This window comes from Phodopus roborovskii, unplaced genomic scaffold, assembly GCF_943737965.1.
Source record: "Phodopus roborovskii unplaced genomic scaffold, PHOROB, whole genome shotgun sequence".
NCBI lineage: Eukaryota > Metazoa > Chordata > Mammalia > Rodentia > Cricetidae > Phodopus > Phodopus roborovskii.
In genome coordinates, this window is record NW_026126540.1 from 23,526,841 (window position 1) to 23,535,084 (window position 8,244).

General features: G+C 48.2%; 1 protein-coding gene and 1 non-coding gene across 2 annotated transcripts; both read right to left on the reverse strand.

The window, feature by feature from the left end:
- Positions 1-1,197: 1,197 nt before the first annotated feature.
- Positions 1,198-4,742, reverse strand: Aqp10 (aquaporin 10). The gene is made up of 6 exons (XM_051199250.1): positions 4,644-4,742; positions 3,817-3,943; positions 2,559-2,696; positions 2,351-2,469; positions 1,921-2,138; positions 1,198-1,378 (listed from the first exon to the last, which is right to left on the reverse strand). The coding sequence occupies exons 1-6, from the start codon at positions 4,740-4,742 to the stop codon at positions 1,198-1,200; spliced, it is 882 nt and encodes a 293-aa protein (XP_051055207.1).
- On the reverse strand, positions 4,227-4,393 carry LOC127233134 (U1 spliceosomal RNA). The gene has a single exon (XR_007835441.1). It is a non-coding gene; the product is annotated as a U1 spliceosomal RNA (small nuclear RNA).
- Positions 4,743-8,244: the final 3,502 nt, after the last annotated feature.

Sequence of the window (8,244 nt, forward strand, 5' to 3'; positions counted from 1 at the left end):
CGGGCGGGGGGCGGGAGGGGCTTTGGGGAGGTGAGGGGCGCGGCGTGCGCCATTTTGGCGCGGAGGGGAGGGTTCCACGCTCCAGCCCCGGACACGCAAGCATTCGGCGAGGCTGGAGGACGCTGGGTTACTGTTTCTTTATTTTAGAGGCTTGAGAAAGAGAGAATGCTGCTTGCTCAGCCAGAGAACATCTGCGGGAAGGAGACCGATGCAGGAGAGGCGGCGAAGAAGCCCCTTAGCGAGGTTCTTTCCAGCCTGGGTCTCTGCTCTGCTCCCTCCTCGCCCTGGCTCATTTCCTGCCTTTCACCCTCCTTAAGTGGTACAGTCCCGCGTTCCCTGAGTATTAGTTTGTGCCTCAGTTTCTCTGCCTGGTTGTGCGACGCTGAGATGGCTCTTTCCCCTTACCACGCCTCTTGCGCGCGCGCGCACACACACACACACACACACACACACACACACACTTCTCTAAGAACCGTGGGGGCGGGGGTGTCTTTGGAGTATAGAGTACCCCCCTGTCAGGCCAATGGTAGATAGTGCTGAGATTGCCGGAGGCCCTGAATTCAGTCCCTGGTAAAATGTAAGTGGTTTTAGTGTGTTTTGTGGTGTTGTTGTTTTGTTATTTTTGGACAGGGTCCTGTTACATATCTCTGACAGGCCTGGAGATCCGAATGTTAGGATGAAAGGCGTGCTCCACTACTCCGGACTCGAGCTTAAATTGGTTTTGTTTTTATTTTTTGCAAGAATCATTCTTGTTGGGTGTGTTGGTCACACGCTGTAATCCCAGCAATGGAGACTGAAGTCAAAGTTACAGGGTTACATAGGGAAACTTGTCTTAAAAGGAAAAAAGAGGGGCTGGGAGTCAGAGCACTAGAAAACAAGCTTCTATCCAGAAGCTCCTGGGCCCTAACCCCTCAAAGGGGTAGCCCACCACCCAACCACTTCTGGAAATCTTCCCAAAGCCAGCGGCCAATGTGCACACCCCCTGGCGGCCTCTGTAGGGAACTGCGTGCCTAGAGACCCTCAGGGTGCGGAGACCAGTTTGGAAGACGAACAGAGATCTTGTCTTGGTTCTCCCCAGTCTAAGCAAGAGTGGGTAAACAGAAGCGTCCTGGTGTCTGACGTGTTAATACGGAGAACGTCTGTGTTGCAAGCTGGCCTTCTCATGGCGATCTTGCAGAGTTGAGAAAGTTGGTAACATCACAATTTACACTCCAGAGTTCCCAAGTCTGAAGCCTTCAGAGGAGCTGCTACCACCTTTGGAACTGGCTCCAGATCCTCAGGGTGATGGAGGGCAACCAGGAGCTGGTATGTGGCCGTGCCAAGGGTGGCCCCCACCATAGGAGCCACAGCAGGTACCCACCACCAGCCATGACCAGCACTGCAGAGAAAGAGGACAGAAGGAAGACGTCAGTGGTGGCTCTCTCAGACGCACCTCTCCCTATGAGCTGTGACTATAAGGCAGGTCCCCAAACTAGTTCTTGTGTTCTAGATCCCACAGTGAGCATGGGGTCACCTTCATTAAAGGGAAGCACTTGGTGGGGGCACCCCCAGCACAACTTAGTCCTGCCTCTAGTCTTGAGAAATTATCTGAACAGACTTTTTATGGACTGGGTCACTAAAGCCCAAAGTAGTATGGCGTGCCCAAGGACATGTGAATCTATTTCCGTAAAAAGCAGTGGGGACCAGGAGAGCATGAGGGAAGGGAGAATTTGCCAGTTAAAGTAACACTAAGTTAAGAGAACTGTTTGGAGAGGCACGGTGGCATATGCCTTTAATCTCAGCACTTGGGAGGCAAGAGGATCTGAGGGAGGCCAGCCTGGTACCCAGTGAGACCTTGTTTAAAAAGGGGGGAGGGGAGGTAGAGGCGCACAGACAGACAGAGGTGAATGGAGGGCTGTACCAAGGGAGACTGTCTCCTACCTGAAGACTTCAGGACCCCAGCCAGCGAGGTAGGTGAAGAGTCGTGGGCCCACGTCCCGGGCAGGGTTAATTGGAAAGCCACAGTTACCACCCATGGATACTCCGATGGCAAGCACCAGCAGTCCTACCACCACAGGCTCCAGACCTTCGGGCACTCCTTTGTTCCGCTTGTCTTGGATAGCTAACAGCCCCACAATCAGCATCCAGGTACCCAGGACCTGGGGTTGATAGTGGTGGAAGGAAACCCATTAACTGCCGGTGCCCTCCCTCACCCTTCATGCCACCACCTCTGTGCCATCGTCCAACAGAAGCCAGTGATGCCAAGACACAACCAACCCCATATTCCACCCAAATCTCAGCAACAGGCTGGGGTCCCAGGAAGCAAGTCAAAGGTTGGGGTCCACGTTCTCAAGCCTCCCTTTACACTTACCTGATCCAAGAAGCCGTTGTTCAGGGACAGGTAGGGGGAAGGGTAGGTGGCAAAAATGGAGGCTGTCTCTTTGGGACCGGTCACTGTCAGGTTCCCACCGGTATAGTGCTGGAGGGCATCTTCAGGAAAGAGTTTCTGTCTTTTTTTTTATCCCAAACCACTGCAAGGCACCCCACCCACAACAGTTGCCCCCAGTCCCCTCTGTTACCGTAGTAGAGAATGTAAGTAGCTCCTGAGGCGCAGAAACCAGCCAACAGTTGCACAAAGCAGTAAATGGGGAGCTTGGCCCAAGGGAGGCGTCCCACCAAGCACATGGCCAGAGAGAAGGCTGGGTTCAGGTGGGCTCCTTCACAAGAAAGGGGGGGGGAGAAGACAGATTAGGGATCAAACACCATCACAACTCCATGCTTTCTCCTACAATGTTTTTTCCATCACATACTTTAAACAATTAAGCCTCAAAAATATAATGATTTGGGAACTGGTTGAGAGCACTTGGAAAGGACCTTGGGTTATCAGCACCCAGTGGCAGCTCAAAAAAAATCTGTAACTTCAGTCCCAGGGGACCTGATGTCCCCTTCAGGCACCTCATACACTTGCTCAGACATACAGGCTTCTTTTTTTTTTTTTTCTTTTTTTCTTTTTTCCTTTTCTTAATGGTTTATCAAAGTCACACAATGAAGCCAGGTTCCGAGCCTGAGCAGATCTCCTGGTTCCCCTGAAGCACACTGGGTCTCAAGGCTGAGGCCAGGCCCACTAACACAGTATCTATTGAGAGAGAAGCTGATGAGGTCCTGAGCAGAGATGAGGGCTTCAGGCATGAGGCACAAAATAACCGTAATTATCCTCAAAGCTCTGCTAGAAATTTCTGCCTGGGTGAGCTAGGAGTGTGGTGGGGAGAATGGTCTTAGCTGGGATGTCTACCATTGTGACAAAACACCATAACCAAAGCAACTTGGAGAAGAAAGGATTGATACGGCTCACACTTTTCCATATTGCCGTTCACTATCAAAATAAATCAGGGCAGGAGCCTGGAGGCAGGAGCCAAAGCAGAGGCCATGGAGGGGTGCTGCTTACTGGCTTACTCCCCATGGCTTGCTCAGCCTGCTGTCTTTTGAACCCAGGACCACCAGCCCAGGGATGGCACCACTCACAATTGGCTGGGCTTGCCTCCATCATTCACTAATTAAGAAAATGCCTTACAGCTGGGTCTTAAAGAGGCATTTTCTCAATTGAGGTTCCCTTTTTTCAGATAACTCTAGATTGTGTGGAGCTGACATAAGACTAGAGGGGAAGAGTTAGCTAGAGGAAGGAGAGGGACTGGATAAGGTCAAAGGCGAATCTCAGTCCACCACACTGGTCAAGCTCAAGGAGGCAACGCCCATGAGTCACTGGAGGGACCTGCCTTTCCCCCATCACATATTCACATGCATACCTGTGCTCCCACGTTCAGACCCCACCCTTCTCACCTGAGACATTGCCTGCCACGTAGATAGCTATTGTAACAGCCAGAGCGCTGCCCAGAGTCATGGTAAAGGAGTCGTCTTTGTTTTCTTCACTGGTGATAGCCTGGGCCACAGAACCCTGGATGATGAGCTAGGGGGGAGGGAGAGAGAGGTGATGAGGGACAGGGAGCCCAGGGGACCCATGTGAGAGAGAGTAGCTGCAGGGAACCAGCAGGAAAAGTGGAAACTCAAAAAGGAAGGAAAACAGGAAAAGGAGACAGGAGATGTGGAGATCGAGGAAGAAAGGTGGGAGAAGAGATCAAAAGGGAGAAGTAGGAGCCAGCGTGGTGGCACCTTGAGTCTCAGCACTCCCAAGAGTCTCTGCAGTTCCGAGCCAGTCAGGACTACATAGCAAGATAGTAAGGAAAAATATTTAGGGGGCAGCATGAACACAGTCCCTCCCCGCTACCACAAGTTATACAGTTGAGTCTCCCACATTTGGGGAAATCTCAGGGTCTCGCACATCCAGTGTGCAAGGAATATGCCTTGCCCTGAGAAAACCACCTTTGTGATCATGGCTTATCCCTTGCCAGGTAAGGATATAAATAAGGAAAAATTGTAAAAGAGTAAAAATAGGCTAAGCTAGGAAGTTTGTTGAGGACTGTTGAGCCCAGCCTAGGGTACAAAGCAAAACCTAAAAACAAAACAAAATAAACACAAACAAACAAAAGATGAGGGAGTGAAAGAGAGCACAGAGAAGGAAAAGAGAAGAAATTGGGGTGAAAGGAAGTGGGTTACCAAGAAGAGCCAGAAACGCTCCCTTCTCACTTCCCCTCAATTACCCCACCTACCAAGAGCACAAATACAGCCAGAAACTCGGCTAGGCACTGTCGGACCACAAGGCTTCGGATCTGGAGGTGGGCCCTGATTCCACGCAGAGTACGAGCCATGGTGGGGACACCTGTCTCTCTCTGTTCACTGCTCCTCCGTCTGCTCAATTACCCAGCTGCCACACACACATAAGATTATGGCCTGCCGTAGGAAAAGATAAGGAAGAGACTTTAAAACCAATCATCTCAGTTTTAAAATAACAGTTACAGCCATGGCACGAGTAATCTAGAAAAAAAAAAATGGCTTTATCTGATATGGAGAAGCCAGAATGTAAGGAGGTTGGTCAGACTCTTGCCCTTGATCCCCATTCCACACAGGACTGGCTTCCCCCATGCTCCTGAGAGTGACCCTTCTTCACATAGTTCTCTTGGTCCTGAAGACAACGTTGTGAAGTAGTACTGGGGTAGGCTAGAAAGGCAAAGGAAGGGAGCATGAGAAGGAAAAGCAGCCCCTCACTCAGGAGTCTAGCCAGAGCTTCCCAACTAATGAACAAGAACCCAACACAATTAGCAATGCTTAAGGCCCTTCTCTCTTCCCAGATAAAAACCTGTCACTTTCTAGGACTCTAACTGGAGACTAATGTGCAACCTTGGTGGCTCCTGGTTGTACTTTATTAGATCATGATTCCATCCAAGGCATCTCTGCAGCTCTAACTTCACTTATCAAGAGAAAGGGGTTGGGTTTTTTGTTTGTTTGTTTGTTTGTTTGTTTTTAATTTCTATAGCAACCTTTTTCTGATGTAACAGGAGCACCACAGAAAATGCACATATGGCTAGTGCTAAGACAGTTAATTATGACTCTCCCTGAGGAAACCTCACCTACACTTAGGCATGTCTTACTTTCTGTGACTCTCTATTGGAGAAGCCCACACCCATGCCACAATATCTAATAGCCAGGCGCAGTGGCACACACCTGTAATCCCAGCACTTGGGAGACAGTGGATGTGGATTCTGAGTTTAAGGTTAGCCTAGTCTACAGAGTGAATTCCAGGACAGCCAGAAAGAAGCTATACAGTGAGACTCTGTCTCAAAAAAGAAAATACATTAATTAATTTAAAATATTTAATAAAATCTCCAACTCACTGAATATCGTGGTGCATTTCTTTAATTCCAACAGGGACAAACAGACCTTTATGAATTTGAGGCCAGCCTGGTCTACTTACTGAGTTCCTGGTCAGCCAGAGATGTATAGTGAGACCCTGTCTTTTTCTGGGGAGGGGTTCAAGACAGGGTTTCTCTGTGTAGCCCTGGCTGTCCTGGAATTCACTCTGTAGACCAGGCTAGCCTTGAACTCAGAGATCCACCTGCCTCTGCCTCCTGAGTGCTGAGATTAAAGGCATACTGAAATTCTTTTCTGCATCAAAACCATGAATCCTGGTTTGATCTCAGTCAAAGTCAGTAAAAAGTTAGAAAGAACTCCTTGTTCTGTTGAGAGTGACAGATCCTAATCTACGGATAAAAAAGATACTAAACACAAGCATTCCCTCATGACCACACAATGGCTAAGGGAATTCAAATCCAGGTCTCCAATCTGTCTGGTATTCTCCAAAACTTCTCATATGGAATATGATGTCTCCCTGAGTTACTTGGATGCATGAAGAACTCAACAGACATTTAGAGACACTGAGCTATAGGCTGTAGGCTCTGGTGAGGGACTGAAGAGTATAGGCTGTGGTGGTAATGATTGTTGAGTTGGAAACAGGAGTGAGACAGGGTCTTTCCAGGTAGCTCAGACTGCCTCAGCTTCTTGAGTGTTAAGATCACAGATTTGGCACACACCTTTAATCCCAGCACTCAGGCAGGCAAATCTCTTGTGAGTTCAAGGCCAGCCTGATCTATAAAGCTAGTTTCAGAACAGCCAAAGATATATAAAGAAACCATGTCTCAAAAACAAAACAACAGCCAAAGACAGGTATATGCTATTTAACAGCACTCCAAACAGATCCCTTCTCAGAAGGGACATGCCCATTCCCCAGAGCCTGTGAATACCAGCTGCTGATACCACACAGCTCCCTCTCTCACCGGGCAGTGCCTTCCAAGGTAGGACATTGCTTCACCCAAAGTGTGAAGCACTTTGGGGTCTACACATAATGACTGCTTGAGGCAGTGATTGTATCCTTTTTGTTACCTCTATTTTGGAATGCTGTGATAAAAACAGCTGACTAAAGCAATTTTAGGTGAGAGATGGAGTGAGGAGTATAGTAAAACATGCCTTTTAGACATGTAAAAATACCTTAATTAGGACTCCACTGTCCTGGCTGCACCTGAAAGCCAGAACCCAGTGACATCACTTACTCAAGATAACCAGACATGTGGCTAGACCTCCACAACACCCACTAGACAATATAGAAGCAGAGACAAAGAGCAATGCAGTGTTCTGCACATCTTCAGGGACTGCTGGGACACTGGAGAGACCCCAAACGGAACTGCCCTGCATCTAGAGAGTCTACCCTGGGATCCTGACCCTTGAACTGGAGACTACCATGAGAGACTTGGAACTGACCTTCGGTTAAGACATGCTGCGCACAGGTGAGCAGCCTTGGGGAGATAGGCTTAGGACTATGGTTAGGACTGTGGGTGAATGTTATAGGATGTATGACTCAGCCTAATTTTTGTTATACTAATTATGCCTACCTACCTTCTTTCATGAGACATAGGGTTCATTTTATCTCACAGTTCAAAGGTACAATCTATTCAAGTCATAGTCCATTGTGACAAGAAAGTCCTGGTGGGAGAGGCTTGAGGCAATATGTCACATTGCATCTGCAGTCAGGAAGCAGAAGTCAGTGAATACTCCTATTTAGCTAGCTTTCTCCTTTTTATGATATCCAGGACTCAACCCGAGGAATGGTACTGCCTCTTTGGGTGGATCTTTAATCCAATCAAGACAGTCCCTCATAGGAACATCCAGAGATTAATCTAGAGAATCTGAAACAGATGTGCCTGGAGGCTAATCCCCTACATAGTTTTACAACTGTCAAGTTGAGAATATTAATCATCACTTGTGTGTTTAAGAGTCCTAACACTCGGGGCAGGAGAAATGGCTCAGGAGTTAAGAGTACTAACTGATCTTCCAGAGGGCCTGGATTCAATTCCCAGCACCTACATGGTAGCTCATAACTGTCTATAACTCCAGATCTTACACAGACATACATGCAGGCAAACACCAATAAAAAATAAAACCAAAACAGAGTCCTCCTAATGCTTCTCTGTGAATCTTGTTCCTGTACCTCCTCAACCTAATTTGTTTCCAGAGAGCCCAATTGAGGATGGTTGGTGCAAAGAATCAGTAGAAGATGCTCCAATAACGAGCATTTTCTAACTGGGATAACCCAAAGCTTTAATTCTAATGTTCAGGAGGCAGAAGCAAGTGGCTCTCTATGAGTCTGAGGCCAGCCCAGTCTACTTAGAAAGTTCCAGGCCAGCCAAAAGACAGCCACAGTTAACATCACTATATAGAAGATCTACATAAATGTCCTTATATTGCCGGGCAGTGATGGGGCACACCTTTAATCCCATCATTGTGGTGGCAGAGGCAGGAGGATCTCTGTGAGGTCAAGGC

Coding starts and splice junctions, on each gene's coding strand:
- Aqp10 (XM_051199250.1), bottom strand. CDS start 4,742: ATGGCTCGTACTCTGCGTGGAATCAGGGCCCACCTCCAGATCCGAAGC. Junction 3,944..4,643: donor TGGCTGTATTTGTGCTCTTG/GTAGGTGGGGTA, acceptor CCTCCCCCCTAG/CTCATCATCCAGGGTTCTGT. Junction 2,139..2,350: donor ACAACGGCTTCTTGGATCAG/GTAAGTGTAAAG, acceptor TATCAACCCCAG/GTCCTGGGTACCTGGATGCT.